The sequence below is a fragment of the Tachysurus fulvidraco genome, chromosome 14 (genome assembly GCF_022655615.1).
Source record: "Tachysurus fulvidraco isolate hzauxx_2018 chromosome 14, HZAU_PFXX_2.0, whole genome shotgun sequence".
In the NCBI taxonomy this organism is placed as follows: domain Eukaryota; kingdom Metazoa; phylum Chordata; class Actinopteri; order Siluriformes; family Bagridae; genus Tachysurus; species Tachysurus fulvidraco.
This window is the reverse complement of record NC_062531.1, coordinates 18,187,246-18,206,761: the sequence shown is the minus strand read 5'-3', so window position 1 is coordinate 18,206,761 and position 19,516 is coordinate 18,187,246. Positions and strand designations below refer to the sequence as shown.

The 19,516-nt window shown below is 39.6% G+C and overlaps 1 protein-coding gene across 5 annotated transcripts in view; it reads right to left on the bottom strand.

Moving 5' to 3' along the window:
* bsna (bassoon presynaptic cytomatrix protein a) overlaps positions 1-19,516 on the bottom strand; it is a 141,213-nt gene that overhangs the window by 10,170 nt on the left and 111,527 nt on the right. The window contains exons 5-12 of one of the 5 annotated variants that reach the window (XM_027167080.2): positions 12,427-18,996; positions 8,807-11,165; positions 7,578-8,359; positions 5,865-5,964; positions 5,344-5,475; positions 4,327-4,517; positions 3,953-4,073; positions 3,145-3,238 (exon numbers count right to left, since the gene is read on the bottom strand). In XM_027167080.2, the coding sequence (XP_027022881.2) occupies positions 4,477-4,517; positions 5,344-5,475; positions 5,865-5,964; positions 7,578-8,359; positions 8,807-11,165; positions 12,427-18,996 (9,984 nt within the window). In that variant the 3' untranslated portion in view covers positions 3,145-3,238; positions 3,953-4,073; positions 4,327-4,476. Of the gene's footprint in view, positions 1-3,144; positions 3,239-3,952; positions 4,074-4,326; positions 4,518-5,343; positions 5,476-5,864; positions 5,965-6,342; positions 6,999-7,577; positions 8,360-8,806; positions 11,166-12,426; positions 18,997-19,516 lie in introns of those variants that run through there. The other 4 variants (XM_027167079.2, XM_027167083.2, XM_047799816.1 and 1 more) reach the window with 4 other exon arrangements.

Sequence of the window (19,516 nt, the reverse complement as noted above, 5' to 3'; positions counted from 1 at the left end):
AGCAAGTCCACCTCTGAATGGATGAAGAAAAACAAAATGAAGACTTTGGAGTGGACTAGTCAAATTCCTGACCTGAATATTGAGATTCTGTGGCATGACCATAAAAAGGTGGTTCATGCTTGAACACCATCCAATGTGGCTGAATTACAACAATTCTGAAAAGATGAGTGGACAAGTTATCGGGTATTTTACCAGTTACCATTACCAGTTATTAGGTTTAAGGGGCAAGCACTTGTTTTCCCTTAATAATAAAAACCTTCCTTTAAAAACTGCATGTTGTTTTACTTGTGTTATCTTTGACTAATATTTAAAATTGTTTTTATGACCTGAAACATTAAAGTGTAACAAACATGCAACAAAATAAAAAATCATGAAGGGGGCAAACACTTTTTCACACCACTGTATGTATCACTATAGATGGCTGCTAACACTTTAAGATGGGTAAAGGCATGTGGCTGATTTCATGGAATACTAAAGTAATGAACAAGGCCGTTAAGATTAAGGTAATCATGCAAAACATTTAAAAGGGGATAATATATTTTTCAAATCTTAAAACATCAGATGTCCAAGGTATCAAGAGGGCTTAGATGAGTCATGTGTTTCATTCCAAATTCTTTGCCGAGGCTAGAGAGGCCACTATTATCATTAGTAAGAACATATTGTTTTTTGTAAGTTATTGAAGATATTAAAGGCCATTGTATAAGAGTATTGGGCTTTCTACAAAACATTCCAGTGGTCCTAGTATCTATCTATGCTTCCAAGTAGGATAATGCGCAATTCTTCATAAACCTCTTTGCTACAGTTCCAAACAGTAATACTCTTCATATATTAATAGGGGCGTTATATAATAGGGGTTATCTAAGCAAATCAGTTTATCAAACTCTGCTACAGTAATGCTTTATTGCTCATCTCATTTAGGAACTTCTGACCCCTGAAGGGTTAAAAACTCAAATAGTACAAACACCCCCCACCCCATCAAAGCTTTTCTTGGATTGACTTTCTTAATCAATAATAACTTGCTGCAACTGGTTATGACAAGTAGCTATAATTTCAAATCATTGATATCAATCTCCCATTTAGTTCACCTCCCCATCTCTATAGAAATTTAGCTCCCATTTATTATCAGATCATGAATTTAAGAATTTCGTTGCCACTCAAATTAGTAACTATAAACTGAATTCAATGATATCACTAAGGTTAGTTGAGGATTTTTATGGGAAGCTTTTAAAAGATTTTATTTAATGTCAGATTAGACCTACATAAGGCTGACAGGTCTTACATGCAGGACATCTGAGATGAGCTTTTAAACTTGATGAAACATACACCATCTCTCCTTCCCCCACTCTACAATCGGAATACGACTTTCTGATGACACATGATATAGAGAAACAACTTTTTCAAACATGGCTGGATGTATAAAGATTCTTTCCAAAAAGGTCAACTGCTGGAGACTCTGTACAGTACATGGAGTCCATATCTTTTGAAAGGGGACAGAGTCTCCACATACCACTCTGTGGTAACTATCGGCCAATCTCTCTGTTAAATGTAGATTGTAAAATTCTAGCCAAAGTAATCTCTGTTCACCTCCAAAATGTCATGACATCCATATTGTCTCTGGATCAAACAGGCTTTACATCAAGGAGGTACTATTTCTTTATCACTGGAAGATTTCTCAACATTATTTTTTTTCATTCACCCACTACCACACAAATACTAGTTTCATTGGATGCTGAGAGAGGTGAGTTATTTTTTTTTATAAATTGCTAAATCTAAGTTAGCTTTGGAAGGGTTCAAATATCTAGGCATATTTATATTGAGCTCATTTAAGGATTTGTTTTTTAAGAATTTTATATCACTTTTGGACAAATGTAAGTTCTATACAGTAGCTTCACAAATCTGAAGATGTTTTATCACCACCAAACATTCAATGTTACTTATGGGCCTGTACCATGACCAAATTACTTTACTAGCTTGGTTTCAGATGTTGTGCCTCTAGCCTGGCCCTGGTTTCACATAGAGATATCTTCTTCCCGTTCCTCATTTTCTACTATTTTTCTCAGCTTCCCCATGAGGTACACAAAATTTCAAATAATCCAGTAGTTATCAACACTATTAAGATCTGTCTTCAATTTAATTTGATTTTGCACAAAGCAAAAAAAATAAAAAAAAGAATTTTGTTGTACTGTAATATGAATTTAACAAAAAGAGACTCTATTATAAATAATATTTATTCCAAGCCTATATCCTCAAATGTGTGAAAATTGTAAGTTAAACAGCACAGTTGTTGTTTCATGGTATGACCATGCATCAGATAACTAGAGCAGATTAGGTCCTAAATTATATTAATTCATGCCTGAAGAGGAATTTTAAAATGTAACTTTTTGAATGAGCTCCAGGTCTGTTCCTAGAAAAAAAAAGGATTGGCTGAGAATAACCAGTTGACTCTACGCAAGAATGTAACCACTTTTGTTGTGCTCAGATGCTTCCCTGCTTGCCTTATTTACTGCTTTACACTCACAAATAGCATTGTGTGCGTTCAATTTAACTCAAGCTCTCTGTTAAAAATCATGCTCACTGCATTCAGATTGGTCACACTCACCATGGTCCTATTAATGGTCCTGTTCAAATGCAACAATCGTAAACATAGGGATGGAAATGATTGCTGATTATTTTAAAATTAATTCTAATAATTTTTCTAGGTTTTCTGCCACACTACATGGCATCTTACCAAGTGAAAATAACTTGAATATAGTCAAACTGATCAAGTCTTTCCTATTATGAGATTATAATAAAACAAATATAAGGTTATCAAATCTTTGACATTATTTGACTTTCAGGCAAGAAATTTACATGTTTAACAGAACATGTTGATTGTATTTTTGTCATTACTGTACAAAAAAAAATGTTGCATCCTCTTCCACATGAATTTTAAAAGTAATAGTAAATATTTACTCCAAATGTTATAATATTTACTCAAAATGAGTGGAAAATCTGAGTCACTGAGAAGTTATTTAATTTCATAGTCACATACTGTAAGCCAATAATTCTGGTGATGATGCTATATTACACATACCTATAAATAGTTACTTTGGATCTCAAATTAGGTTGAAAGGTTATAATATTGTGGCTGTGAATTTTCCTTACTCTGTGGCTTGCCAGGGTAAAGCAGTATAGTGCTTCTGTGGTTATGTAACAAACCCTAGTATTAATGAAGTCTTGTGATTCCTGTTCTGGTTAGCTGGAAGGACAGAAAAAAATAAACTCAGTAATCAAGCTAATTCCCCAGAATTCTATAAATTATTGTGTGTGTTTTGTGTGAGATTATGTGACACATAATTCACCTATATACAAGGACGAACAAATCAATACTCTGGGTTCCCAGGACAATACATTTCATGTCCATGATATTTTCTTTTTTATTTGAGTATGCAAATAAAATGATTATGGGACAAAATGTGTGTAGTTCAGCAGACTTCAGGACTTGAAATTTTATGGTTACCGCATTAAGGTCTGTAAAAGCCATTGAGTTTAAGCATACATACCACTGTACAGCCGATTAAATTTAAGCAAACTATCCAAATTTAACCAAAAATAATATGTTAATTTGAACCTAGCAGAAAGCTATAATTTTTTAAGTTTGCAAACAGAGTGTGCTACATTAGAAACTTTGTTGGAATAGGATAATGACTTATAATGACTGATAAATATAATGCATCCGTTATTATTATTATTATTATTATTATTATTATTATTATTATTATTATTATTATTATTATTATTATTTAGTCTAGTCATTTAGATTTCTGTACAACCATAACATGGGACTGTGCAAAATACTTTGGTTTTAATTTGCTTGTTGGGTTATCTAAGGTATGTATAACTTGTTTAACCTTGTATATAGGCATTCTCTATAAAGAAACAGTGCAGTTAAAAAAATGACTTTAGTCCTTACCAGTATAACAAGTTTACTTCTCTCCCTCTCTCTCGATCATTCTCGCCTCCTCTTAAAAATTAAAATACAGAAGAGAAACTTCATAGGTTTTCCAGAGCAAATCCTTGTAATGTCTGACACCCTGGAATTGCAAAAAGACATCAAGAACCACGTACACATTTCTTTTCAATATGATTCCTCTCTGGAAATGCCTGACCACCCAATTAAAAACACTGTACAAAATTATGTTATTAAGCTATTAAATGTAAACTTGCGACATAAGCAAGGAATATATGACTAATAGATACACACAGACCTTACTTATTTAATGTATACTATGCAATATTTATTTTACTGTAGAGATACATAAGTACAACTATCAATAAAAAGCATACCAAATGTTTAGCAGACTTGAACAAACAAGCATGCTGCCATAAAACCGATCTTTTATGCAACTCCAATGTCTCTCATGTCTTTTCCCTCATTCCATCTATCTTTCTTTCTTCATCTTGTTTTCTCAGCCACTTGCCTTCAATTGTACCGCCTCACCACAGAGATGTGAACTTCTTTCCAAATCCAGATATCGCTGTTGAGGTGAACAATAAAATCAGTTAAAAAATTAATAGCAGAAGGTAGAAGATAGGTAAAATAAAAAAAAATTGTTTGTTTTGTGTGTGTGTGGATTCAACATATTAATTAATTTTTATTTTTATTATTTTACTCTTTGAGCCTGCCCTAATTCATACCAGTGTTCAAATCTCCACCCCCAGGACCTAGGGTGACCAGTAGAGTAATGTTTAACTAAAGTTCAACTGTTGTGAGGATTAATATTAACATTAGTCACTGCAAAATAAAAAGGAACAGTGGAGTTCTCCCTATACAATAAACAACTTTAATTAATTATGCATAACATGTTCTTTGTCAAATAACAAATGGAAAAACAGCATATGACCAAAAGATTGGAGATACCTAACCATCCTAAAATTGGCCTTCAAATGTGTTGCAACTATGAGGCTTAGTCCAGGTATGTTGCAAAATGACAATGCCCATGTGCCACAAAGTAGGGTCCATGAGGACATGATTTGGCAAGTGGTTTGGAACTTAAGTAGCTCTGACCTCCACTCAGTTGAAAAAACATTTGCATTAGTTGTAACTCTGAATACACCCAAGGCCTTCTTTCTCACCAAAAAAAAAGTGCCTGACTTCACTAATGCATTTTGTGGCTAAATGGGCCACCAAAATTTAAGTGAAAGCCATCCCAGCGGAGTGGAGGTTAATATTACAGAAAAAAGGTTGGAAAATCTAAAAATTGTCTTTTCAAAAATCACATCTGATGTATGTATTATAATATTATTGTAGTCAAATCTTAATCCTTGTTCAAGCATTCAGAGAACTTTAAATGTCCTTCTAACCTTCACCCAGTTTGCCAGCTTGCTCTGCAGCACCTCCAGGCAGGATCTTAGACAACATACTTTCTCCTTCCATGCCAGGCTGAGCAGCCGCAGCACTACCTATTCCACCAGGTCTTGCAGCTGCCTTGGAGCCTACAAAGAGCAGGAAGTAGAGTTGATAATACCACAAAAATGTATTTCCAATCATAGAGATATTGAATAATTTAAATAAAAAACAGGCATTGCCAACATTATCTCCATTATATTGAAACCATCTAGTCTGATGTTTATGACTAAATAATACTCTTAAGGAGTTTGGTCACAGCTTGAGAGTTTGAGAAACTTGAAGACATGAAAATATTAATATATTTTTTTCTTAAAGATCTTTGTATTTATGATGGATTTGAATCATCTAAGTAGACGTTGTGGTAATGCCTGAAATGGTCACAAAATGGGTTTACAGTTTTGGAGATATAAATATATTAAAAATAATTCTGTTAGTACTGGCTCACAAATTCCACAAATAGTAAACTGGCATTTACCTATCCCCGTGAGTGGGGGCTGAGCTGCTTTGGCTGGCTGTGGGGTGGCTGCTTTTGCACCAATTGCAGTAACTGGAGCAGTGACAGGCTCAGGCTTGGCCTGTCAGAGACCAGATAAGTGTCATTTTACACAAGCAAAACAACTTTAGAACACTCAATTGTCTTTCATTTTTTTCAGTGATAGACAAAAATTAGAATTCCTGCATACAAAACAAATAATTACAAGCAAAAAAAAATTATAGTGTTGCTTGAAAGTTTGTGAAACCTTTAGAAATTCCTATATTTCTGCATAAATATGACACAAAACATCATCAAATTTTCAAAGAAGTCATTAAAGTAAACAAATTGAAGACAATCAAACAACTGAGACAACAATATTTTACTTCATTTAATTATTGAGAAAAAGGCCCAGCATTACATATATGTGACTTGCAAAAGTATGTAAACCTTTGCTTTCAGTATCTGTTCAGCAATAACTGTAAGGAAAGTTTCTGATAACTTTTTGGAATTTTAATCCATTCCTCAGTACAGAAGATCTTCAACACACAGATTTTGGTACTTGTCCTCACATGAACTGCTTGCTTCAGGTCCTTCCACAATTTTTCTTTTGGATCGAAGTATGGACATTGACATGGCCATTCTAAAACATTATTTACTGTACATTTACATTTAACATGTACAGCATTTGGCAGACATCAAATGATCTTTTCTTCCTCTTTAATCATTTTTTGGTAGACAGACTTGGGTGCTTGTGCTCGTTGTCTTGGTGTATGACCAATTTTTTCCTGTATTTCAGTTCAGGGACAGATGTTTTTCCATTTTCATTACACGTTCACTGGCGTAATTCTGAATTCATAGTTCCAAGCTGTCCTGGCCCAAATGCAACAATACAGGCCGAAAGCATGATACTACCTCCATCATGCTTCACAGACAGTATAAGGTTCTTATGCTGGAATTCAGTATTTTCCTTTCTCCAAAAATAAAAATTTTATTTTGGTCTCATTCCTCCACAAATTATTTTTTCAATAGTCCTCTGGCTTGTCCACTTGATCTTTAGCAAACTTCATGGGCAGCAATGTTCTTTTTGTAGAGTAGCTGCTTTCTCCTTGCACACCAAGATTGTTCAGTGTTCACCTGATGGCAGATTCATGAACATTAACATAAGCCAAAGTAAAAGCAGCCAAGTCATTACATGTCTTGCTTTTGGAGTGATATTTGTTGGTTGAACACTTCTGGGAATGAGCTAATGGTCTTAAATTTCCTTGTACAGAATCTATATGACTCTATATGTCCAAACTCTTAAGAGAGATTTTTTTCAAAAATTTCCAACCTGATGAGCATCAATAACTTTTTCTGAAGTCCTCAGAAATCTAAATTTTTTTTGCAATAAACCCCTTCCCAATCACGTCATGAAGATCATGACGATTGATATATCTCTGTTTTTTAAATAAAATAGGTCACTCATGGAGACCTGATTGTCATCTCATTGAAGTGGACTCAAATTTGATCTTGAAATTAAGAACTAAACCTAGAGGTTCACAAACATGCTATCTATGTAACAAAAACCCTGGCCTATGCAAAACTTGTAAAATATCATCATTAATTGCAATGTTCAACATTTTTATAAAGCTTTTCTATGAGATTAGAGACTGTTACTAAAAAGATCTAATTTTAAAATATACAGAAGAAAGTTCAATAGAAAAAACTACTCACTGTTGCAGGTGATGGTTGCACTCCTGCAGCAGGTACCCGTGTTGCAGGACTTGTCTGGCCTGGTTTGGCTTGGAGCTGTTGGACTTGTGTTGGCTGTGACTGCACAGCACCTGCTGCAGGTGTCTGCTGTCCAGGCCTAGCTGCTGATGTCTGTGCCTGCTGTTGTAACTGTGTTCGCTGTCCCTGTGCTTCAACTAGCTGCTGGGACCCAGACTGTCTGCTTAAGTTGGAGGGTCCACTTGTAGCCCTTTGCGCTGAGCCAGTTGAACCCATCTGTCTAGAAGATGATAAGTGGCCTTGCATGTCTTGTTGCTTCCTACTGGAAGAACCTTGGTGGTGGGAAGACTGTTTCCCAGTGCGTGAGCCATGGTGGTGCCCAGAAGGGTCACGGGAGTAGTCAGAGGAGTGGTAGCCCTGAGATCGAGAGTCACCTCTCTTTGTTGAAGAAGAGGACATAGAACGAGAGTCCTGCCGTAGAGATGGGTCCTTCGAAGAGCGAGATGATCGAGAAGATCGAGGCTCATCAGTGTGGCGGGAGGAAGAGTGCCTACCAGAACTTCCACCACTATGGTGACGGTGCTCTCGAGAAGATGTATGGCGGGAGTGACCATAGTCATCTTGTGGCCAAAGGTCTTCCTCTGGAGGCTCATCATAGTCATGATATGTGTGTTTGACATGGCCACGCCTCCCAGAAGAAGAATGGCTGCTGCTATAGTGTCGGGAACCACGGACATCTCTTGGTTTCTCAAACCAGTCAGTCTCCTCTTGGCCAAGATGGTAAGCTTTGGAAACCAAAAGTACACAATCAATTTCCAATTAAAAAAAGTGTGAATGCAAAAATCATGCAAAAAAGCTAAACAAAAAGAACAGAAAATAGAACTAAAGCTTAATATCCATGCAAAGCACTGTAAAGCAAAATAAGACTATGTAAAATTACACTTAAAAATAAAAACACAAAAATACTATTGACAATTTACAAACATTTTGGCTACTCATGCAATAGATGCCCCTTAGGAAAGCATGCAGATAAGGAAATATAAGGAAAGATGTGAGAAAAAAGCTTAAGCAATTTTAACAGTCAGTTAATGAAAGCTTATTGCCCAAAGACACAACAAAGACATGCACTGAGATTTCACTCTTTTATATCTGTTATCTGATCTTTCTCTTTGTTTGGGTGGGTGGGGGATGTTTATAGTAGACAGTGACTCTGGCAAATAGCACCCAATTACCTTCACTGTCAGACACAGCGCAATACATATCGTCTATTATGTACATATCATCAGGTTTGTAGACATGGGTCCGTGGCAGGTCTCGAATATGGTCCTGTACATCAGGAAGAGAGTGGCTTGAGCCATAAGAGTAAGATGGATTGTAGCAGGCCTGCCTACTGCCCATAAACTTCCCCATAGGACTCAGTGGGCTCTCCTCTTCAGAGTACTGAGAGTGCAATGTTGGACGACCCCCACTTCGGCTGCTTCTGTATGGCCGATCTGTGTAGTCCTGTTCATAGGATCTGCTTCGGTAGCCTGTCTCCCGAGAAATCTTATTCATGCCATAACCAGCTGAGCGGGACCTTCCATAGCCATAGAAATGATCATCATCATAATAGCCCTGATGTGGGTCATACATGGTTTGTCGCAGCCCATAGTTTTCATCTTGGATTTTTCGTGAATGAGCACCTGTACCATAACCACTTGTAGTAGAGGTGCTCATGGCGTATGAGGCCAGATCAGCCTCCACATCACGAGCTTCCTCAATTGGAGAGAACTTGGAGATCTTCTGGTCTAAACCTTGCTTACGATGCTTGCTCCTCTTGGTAGACATGACAACTGGGGCCAGGGTCTTTGATGAATGCCTCTGGGCTGCTCTTGTGCTTGTTAAGTGCTTGTAGTCATCATAGAAAAATGCGGATCCCCCACCCATGCTACTGCTGCCCACTACCCGGCCATGCGTTTCTCGCCCTCGTGCTTGGTAGCTGCCAGTGCTCTTACCCCTGCCATGATGATGGTCGTACATCTCTGCATCACGTTCATCCTCTGGTCTGCCGTAGGAGCTCCCCCCTCGTGTGTGGAGTGAATCGCCCCCATGGCGCCCATAGCCCTCACTGTGGTGTGGGTCTGAGGTGGTGCCCATGCCCTCTTTGGTTAGCTCACTTATGTCATCAATCATTACATAATTTCTAGGGACATTTTGCTCCAGGTTGGAAGAACTGTATAGGCCATCACCAGTATAAGTAGAGGGATTGTCTACTGAGTGCATATGATCAGAAAGTGTTGTCTGTCCATATGTGTTGGCAACAGTGGTGGTATACTGTCCATAGGAACTGCCTGTGGTTGTTGTATGTCCATACATATTATGTGTGGTTGTTGTGTACTGACCATAAGTATTTGCTGAAGTTGTTGTGTATGGCCCATACGAACTTGCTGTGGTAGTTGGGTACCCAGCATAAGTACTTGAACTTGAGGTGGGGTATGGTCCATAGGTACTTGCCATGGCTGTACTATATTGACCATAAGATGGAACCAAACCAGATTGACTATATGTAGAATCTTGTGTAGTGGTTGGTACTACAACAGAAGGATTGCTTATAACCTCATAATTAGTAGGCATCTTGTGTTCAAGGTCAGCCAGAGAAGTTTGACGTGGTCTCTGATGGACAGTTAGTATGTCTGCCAGTGGCTGGTATGTACTACTTGCCTGACTGACCGGGTAGGGAGGGGTCTGGCTTGGGTATGGCGTGGTGTGGGTTGGATAAGGAGTTTGACACACAGGTGGCTGAGGAGGTGGCTGGAATCCAGTTGGAGGTAGCATTGTATGCTCTGTTGGATAGGGTGGTTGGCTTGGTGGAAAGCTCTGGGAGTGGAAAGCCCCTTGAGCATGATATGATGGGGTAGAATGATGGGGTATGGTCTGTAGTGGTGGGGGCTGTGGTTGAGCCTGTGCCTGGGAAACTGTAGGATATGGAGGCTGGCTAAATCCAGTGCTTTGGAAAGTGGAGGCATGTAGGCTGGTTGCTGTTGACAGGCTCTGAGGGTACTGGTGGGACACAAAGGATGATGTAGGGGGAAACTGTGCAGCGGTGTTTAGCTCAGTGGTAAATTGGCTGAGTGGTGCAGTGCTTGGTCTAGTCAGAGGCCCGTTACTCTCAGATGTAGCTGCAGCTGCCAACCGAAGGTTGCTCAGTTCAGAATCCGACATGTAGTCTCGTGTGTCACCCATACAGCGCAGGTATGCTAAATCCCTTCTCTCCCTCTCTTTCACAAGAGTTTCCTTTCTCTGTGTAATGCCCATCTCCAGGTATCGGAGTTTGGCATCAATTTCTTTCTCTTCTTCTTCCAACTCAGCCTGCTGTTTTCGTAGTTTGGTAGATTCTTGCTCAACAGCCTTTAGTTCATGAGTTAGATCCTTCAGAAGGCTGGCCTTGGCTGCTAGGCCTGGCCGGGAACCCACCTTTATTGAGGGCAGAGAGGGCACATACATCTGGGGCAGGGCATGGGTGACCATTGACAGCTGAGTCTCCTCGGGTGGGGGGCTTGGCAGAGTTCTTTTAACCTTTCTTAGGAGGGAGCTCTGTTGAAGTGCCATCAACTGCAAGGATAGAGATAGATAGAGAGTCCATGGAGAGAGAGGTAGTAAAAAGCATGCAAAATTCATGGCACAGTGTTAAATAGCTTTGCTATTGCTATTGCTATGGTAGCAACAAGAAAAAAACATGTGATTTTGAGCGAAAGATCCAAAGTGATGAAATAATTTTATTACTAATGGCTGGCAACATTTGGGTTCACAAAACATTTGGATAACCTCATTTAAAATAAAGTTACAAGAGAATAATTAAAAGCATTTATTTAACACTGCAAACGTGAGACATTTGGTTTACCAAGCATTATGTATTTTGCTCTTGTCGGTAGTTGACAAGTGAAGCTTAAACAACAATCTGCAACCTTTATTTAATCAGATTATGTCATGGGTATGTCTCTTATGTTGTCACTGTATATTTTATGTGCATGTAAAAAATATGTAGTCTGGCACCTTGAAGAGGGGGAATGTCAATAACAAATAAGTGCTGACCCACCTCCTATCTTCACTGGCTAGACTCTGTCACTACTGTGCACAAATGAGAATGGCATAACAAATTTCACTTTGACCAATTTTTGACCAATTTTTTTTATTAAATAATCATTTATGCAGGACTGTATATCCTATAAACATTTATCTACTGATTCCCAGTACTGCTCTACTTCTCTAAGAAATCGCATGCCTAATCTAAGAAAACATCTTAGAGTCACTTGTATATACTGCACACAAGACCACAATAGATATTAATCAATCATCTATGAAAACTTAATTTTATACTTCTTATGTTTGTTGTCAGTGCCTGTTTCCAGTCATAACTACTCACTAATCAGAGAATAAGAGGGTAAAATACACAATCTAACCATAGCACTGTTTATGAATGTATCATATCTATTGTGTTATAATAAAATATTAAATATTAAATATAAAATGCAATATAAAAACATGCTACAAATTACAAAACTACAAAATACTTTAAGTAATTTAAACACATTTAAGTATAACACTTCTCCCAACTTTTTACTTAATATAAACTAACATTTAATATTATTTCTGGGAATTATTAAATAATATCTACTAGTTAAATATGCTTATATGTTTAGATAAAACATTGTTCCACAAGATATAACTATATCAATTGTAATATTTCACAATTTTACAAAACAAGAAACTTTTATAATAGTGTCAGGAAAAAACAATCACTTAGACCTCTGCATGAATATCACAAATCAGTTCATCAGAAAAACTAAAATAATAAAAACAAAAACACACATACCTGACTTTGAAGTGCCTGTTGCTGGTAAAGGGATATCCTTGCCTTTGTATGCTCATCAGTTGTGGGACTGAGGGGCTTGGGATCTGACAAGGATCTCTGGACATTTTTTATTGGTCGGGGTAAACTCTGGTGCCTCTGTGATGACTCAGCTGTATATGATTTCTGCTGTGGAGATACATGGGCTTTATTCAGCCTCTCGCTAGAGGAAAAAGATGTCTCTATGACGCGATGTGGTGACGAAGGAGATACTGGAGAATACAGGACCTGCGGGGATTTGGGTGGTTGCCGAATCACACTGGACAGTGACTCATTGTGTAGATGGTGCTGTTGGTAGCCAATGTCCAAAGGATCTGGTTTACGTCTCTCAAACTTTGAAACACCCTGTTGACGAGAGGATAGTGGATCTGCTGACCCCACAAGGGCATTGCTAGAATATGGACTAATAGTGGTGGCCACATTAATTTGTGGAACTACCACACCTTGAGAATGGGACTCAGGTTCAGTCTGACAAGCTAGGCTTTGTCCCTTCTGTGTTCTCTCTGGACCAGATATGTAGTGAACAATCTCAACTTTGTTGGGATCTGACACAGTGACATGTATTGCTGGAGAGATTTTCCTTAACTGATCTATTTCTGTTTGGCAAGAGCAATCCTGAATGGTCTGGATGGCAATACTAGAGGATGTTACTTTGGCAGTTAGAGTTGAAGTTTCATTTTTAGAATCAGCACCTGAATCAGAGTGCCTAGAGAAACGAGAACGTCTCCTTCTGACAGGTTGTTCCCATTCTGCTTTATCTTCATCATCATCTGTCTGAACACTGCAATCCACACTACGTCTAGTCCTTCTTCTTCTGGACATTAGATATTTTTCTTCTTCATCTTCATCATCTGTTTGAACACTGCTATCTACAATTCTAGTGGGCAGGGAAAACATTGTTACCTCTCCCTCAATACCATCCTGTAGACGAGGCATTGATCTTTGTTTCCACCTTGACCTATTATCTACTTGCCCCTCAATTTTCCTCAAACACATGTCTGATGCAGAGTTGGGCAGAGACCTGGAAGGCACCTGAAAATCACAATGTTGCATATCTGAAGGCAGGTCTTGTGGCTGAATAATTCTGCCACTTTGGTCACATATAAGTTGATTACTAGTTGGTGCAGCTGTCTTTTGTCTTTTTTGTTCCTCAAGATGCTGCTGGAGCTGTTGCTGCAGAGACTGTATCTGGTCAAGCTGCTGCTTTTGCTGAGCCAGTTGCTCTCTTTGTATAACCAGCTGACTTTCTCTCTCAGATTGTTGCTGCTGTAAAACCTGTTGTTTAATGCTCTGCAACTCATGAATTTCTTGCTGCACAAGCCTATGTTCTTTTTCCCGGTGCCGCTGCAACTCTGCACGCTCCCTCTCAAGCTCCTCTTGAAGCCGCAGTTGCCTCAACTTTTCTAGTTCTATTCTCTCTCTCTCTAGTTGCAGTAAATTCTCCTGTTGACGATGGAGATTTTCTTCTTCCTTTTCCTGTTGAAGAACTCCCAGAGATGAAGCAGTGGCTGTAGGTGATTGTTTAGGAGGTGGTGGCTGTGTTGATAAAGACTGTTGAATTTGTGTGGGAACATAAAGCTGCACTGGAGTTTGAAATGGAACCTGTGTTTGAAGATGGTACTGAGACAGGTTTAATGGCTGCTCCTGAGATTTGCTTGTGTTGGCTAGATTGGCTTGTGTTGCCATTGTTGTGGTTAGACAACTCTGTACAGCAGAAAGCTGGGTTGGTGCTGTAGATGTCAAACTTGGAGACTTTCCAAGATAGATAGGGGCATCCTGCTCTGTGACTGCAACAGAGTCATCTGCAGTAGCAGAAATTGTTACAGGAACATGAGTAGGTGTTGGAAAGTGGTAAGGTGCCTGTCCTGTGAAAGGCATCCTGGAGGCCACGGGCATTTTTTGGAGGCTGGTCAGAGGCACTGGTGTCACATTTGCAGTGAGGTATGGTCTGTAAACACCTCTTAATAATGGGTGCAGTACAGAAGTTGGCTGAGTTGTTATTGGCACAGTGGATGCAATAGGTGTGTTGATAGTTGAGTAGATCATACCATCAGCTGATCTAATCGCTGAAGGAAACATGGCTCTAAGGCTTGCTTGCCTTGCATTAATGAGACTAGTAAGAGCTTGGGAAAAGGGCTTTCCATCTGGACCATATATAAAGCTAGGTCTAAGACTCTGCTGGAGATTAATTCTGCCTGGTGGACCACCTCCTCGAATTAACTGCAAGAGATCAGGGTTGCTACCATACCTTTCCATAGAATTGAGAGCTGCACACATTCTACTAATTTCTTTAGATGTAGTGGTACTATACTGGGCAACGTTAGACTCCGGTAAACCAGAAAGATTGCTAGATGAGTAGTCATAATCTGAACTTATGTTGGACAGGGAACTGTATCTGCGAATTGGAAGCGTTGGAGCTACCACATCACCCTGACGAAGATCTGTGTAGGAACCATACTGATGTCCCATTCCAAGAAACCCTCCATCATAGCCATGCTTATGTGGGTTTAAATCCATTGACATTTCTACAGAAGCTTGCATATCAGGTTTAGAAGAGTAGGACTGTAGCCCTGCATTTTCAAGGTTAGTCTCAGACAAGGATGGTTGTAACCTGGCAGGGAAAGGGAGTGTGTATGATTTTAAGGTGAAATCATGATATATTTGTTTATCTTGCTTTGGCACTACTGGGTCATAGAGCTGTGGTGGTGCAGACAGGTGCCTTGATGGCTCACTTACATTTGTCATCTCATCTGCCATTGTTTTTTGGGAGAATGGTCCACCCACACAGCTACCACCAAAAGGCAAGTTATAAACTATATCACAGCAAGCAATTTGATTCTCTTTCTTGATTTGTCCGGTTAGATCCCTTGCATCCTGGCTTTCCTCTGGTTTGATCAACTGGGTGAGAGGTTTTCCCTGCGCAGTGTTGTCTATTTGGACCATCATATATTGAGGCTGAACCGGTGATTTAGAACTGCTATAAATCTCTGGTGCCAGAGCTTGTGATACAGCACTGACAATAGGGGCAGTGCTTGTTTGGGTGACAATTAGGTCCTTCTTTAATAGAGGAAATTGTTTGGATAAATTGAGATTTGCAAAAGTAGAAGCTTGTTGATGTTGAAGTTGATGATGTTGCTGAAGTTGCTGCTCTAAAAGCTGTTGTTGATGCTGTAGCTTCTGCTGTTGCTTAAGTAACTGCTGCTGTTGAATACTAAGATCTTCCAGCTTGGCATCAATATTTGGTATTGATGGGTCAATTGATGGTTTATTTTGTACAAGGCATACTACTGTTCCCATGCCTTGGCTCATGTCTGTTCTGTTTTGAAGGGGATCACCATAAACCACAGGATGTTTAGGTTGAGATATAAACATTGAGGCAGCAACAGTTACACTGACTGTTGTTGCTGTTGAAGCAACAACATGTGGCTGTTCCTGAGTATTCAAGTTCATTATTAGAGGCTGGAAAGAATGTCGAATAGGGCTCCCGTCTGTGCTGTTTGCATATTTTTGAGACTCTGTAGCCAAGAAAGTCAAGTCCCTTCCCTGGTCTGTTATAATAAATGGGGATGACTTAGCAGCAGTTCTTAGGTCTGTCACACTTGCACTTTGTAGCTTTTGCCCTTGTTCAACTCTTGAGGTGCCAGGGACTGTGGAAATACGGCACAGAGATATGTTTTCCATTGAATGTGATCCATGAGAATAAGAGCTAGAAGCAGTCACCATGCTTGTACCAACATTAATTCTCTCAACTTTGTGAGTTCTGTAAAAACCATGCAACAGTGACTGTTGGTGTGGTGGTGTGTCAGGAGGGCTTACAGGTGGTGAATAAGCATCAAATGAGGAGGGATGGCTGAACTTTGTTGGCAATGATAAAGGAGAGGTGGCAGTATTAACTGTAACTGGCTTTGGAGGAATATTTGGCTCTGATCCAATTGTTAATACCATAAAGGTGGGATCCTGAGAGGACTGTTGTCTAAAGAGCCGTGTTGAGATAGCTCTGTGAGGATTCTGAGTAGCCTGTGACATAATAGGAGATGGAGGGCCAGAACCTTCAGTGGGTGCTGTCACTGTGGGGTTGAAAGTCTGAGTTGAAAATTCAGCTGTTTTCCTGGAAGGAGATCTGGCTGGTATATGAGGTGGAGGTGAAGGTGAAGTTGGAGAAAGTGGTGGACTCCCTTTGTAGTATACATGGACATTATGAGAGCACAATTCAGATACTGACTCTAGCTGTGTTGCACTATCTCTTATTTGGACTCTGTCTGAGAGGCTTCTTCCCTCCCGCTGATTATAAGCCTGAGTGATTTCAGCAATTTTGTTGGACACACTTGATGTACTGGTGGAGTTTGGGATAGAGCTGGCTGTATGTCTGCCATAGATAGTAGACTGCTGCGAAGTCATTGTTTGACTAGTAGTGGTTTGTGTGACATGCCCAGCATCCCTGGCATATACTCCATATGCAGTGATAGTAGTGGCAGCAGCTGAGGGTATGATGGCATTTTTGCCAGCATGACTTCTAATTCTATCTTTATGCCCATCCTTGGAGAAGTGTTGAGTTACTTTCACATCAGGTATTCGTCCTCCTGTTCCAGTTTCTGAAAATGATACTGGGGCTGAGAGCTGTGTAGGGCTTGTGCCAGGTGTGAGGAGGGCATTGCTCTGCTCCAGGAGTTTTGCAAAAGCTGATCCTGTGTCTAGGAGCTGTTTATCTGCATAAGACACATCCATTTCCACTTGATCATCCAACTGTTTGGTTATGTTTTGTGAAGTCTGAAGTATTTCCTCATAAATATCACTCGGCTCCTCATTCTCATAAATTGTATCATCTTGGTCAATATAATCATATTCATCTTCATAATGCTGTTCATTAATTCTATCATCATCTTGATAGGAACCAGTGCTATACAGTTGTGCTGACTGCTGCTGCTTTTGTTGTTTCTGTAACATCTCTGCTTTCTTCATCATTTCTTCATAAACTTCCTCTGCACTCTTTAGAGGTTTTCCACTTGAGGAGGTAGTTGTAATAGTAAAACAGGATGTAGTCTCTGTTTTTTCAGTTGGAGAATAAAGTAACATGAATGTAGGCAGATTGTACTCACTACCAGACTTATAGAGCTTAGATGACATTTCAAACCCTTCAGTTTCAGAATCAACTGAAGGTGAGTATTCTGAGCAGGAAGAACGATGAAGTTCCTCCATTTCAGCAGCTTGTCTCAGCTCCTCTGTTGGGGAGGCATCTTCAATGGGGGACAGGTTGCTTGGAGGAGTTTTGGATCGTTCCCTTCTTCTCTGTGCCCTCAGCTCTTCCTTATCACGTTTAGTTTTTCTGGCAGTACTTCGGATTCTTTGCTGCTCCACTTCACGCATTTTTTCTTGTTCCCTCAGGAGTTCCTCTTCCTCTCTCAGCTCATCTTCCTCTGAGGAGTCTTCTATGGTGGGCAGGAGAGGGCCATGAGACCGGTGCCTGGCTTTCCTTTGTTGCTTAGCTTCTTCTAGACGTTGTCTCCTGCTGGGACTGCTATCACTGTCATCCTCCATGGAGGATACAGAAGTAGGAGATGCTCCTGAGTTGTAGCTGGAAGTTGTAGGAGGGAGAGTGGAGGAATAGTCCCCCCTTGATCGCTCCTCTGGGGAACCTGTTAGGCTTTCCATTTCAAGTTCTGGCTCTCTGTCCAGGCTCAAGTCATTTTCATTGTTTAGTTCCATGTCTCGACTGTAACTGTTGGTGTTGTTTAGTTCTATGGTCTTAAATCTCCGTAGCCCTCCTTGTGAGCCAATCAGATCCTCCTCTCCTTCCTCGGCTGATCCCTTGTATATTTCACAGGTAGTTTTGCTTTCCTCTTCAAAGCTGCTTGAAAGGTGAGTAAGACGGCGCTTTTCTTTCCCTGAGTCACTTAAGTGCTTATGTATTTTTTTTGACTTTTGGTAACCATATCCTTCATCATATTCCTCTTCTTCTTCCTCATCTTCCAGCTCTTCTTCATCCTCTTCATCCTCATTTTCTTCATCTGCACTCATCTCCATAATCTGCCTTCGCATAAACTCTTCATCTGTTATATCAGCAGGTTCAGGTTTTTTCTTTTTCTTTGCCTCTCCAGCAGAAACTACTGTTCTGAGCTCTCGTTTGGCCTCCCAGTCAGTTGGGTCCTCCTCCTCTTCCAAGATATCCTCTAGATCTTCATCTGAGTCATATTGTTCTTGACTAATTGATAGTAATTGGGATCTGTGCTTTTTGTCAGCAGGGTCTCTGTGGTGCCGTTCTCTACCATGCTGTTTGTCCCAAGTTTTCTCTCCTTCAGTGAATACCTTTGACTCAAGTAGAGGTCGCATGGAGCTCTCCAGTTTAGTTATCTCAGAGGGGCTTGGTGGCGTAAGGTTCCCAGACATACTCTTCTCACTTAACTTCATTTCTTCTTCATGGATAAGACCAGTAATTTCACTGTGTGAACTTGATATCCCATCTGAGGAGTAGCCTGTATCACTCAGGCTTTGTGGACTCCGTGATAGGTCATGGGTGCTGTTTGTTTTGTTTTTCTCCTTAGGAACACCAGAAAATATAAAATGCAAATTAGACTATTTCAGACACTATTCCTTTTTTTATCTGCAACATTAAATGTCCAGAGATGCTAATTGATAACAGCTGGATATCACATTTGTTAGGTTAATATCACATTTGTGAGGTCAAATGAATACTAAAGTATGTTTTCAGTGAAGGAAACTCCAAATGTTGCATTATAAAAACACATTTTAGACAATTATTGAGTTCAGCTTTCTTGCAACAGTTTGGGGAAGGACCACAGGTGGGTGTGATGGTCAGGTACCCACATACTATTGTAACATTAATTTCAGTAAAACATAGAACTGCAATAGACTGTTGGACCACCTTTCAAGTTTTTTTGATCTTAGTAGCAACCTTGCACACAAGAATTTTTTTACAGAAATTAATTTGTAATTTCTTAATTGTAATTAGAATAACTATGGTCTGTTGAATGTGTATCCTACATTGGCTCATTGCTGTAGCATACATATATTAGCAGGTTTCACACATAGGTTGCAT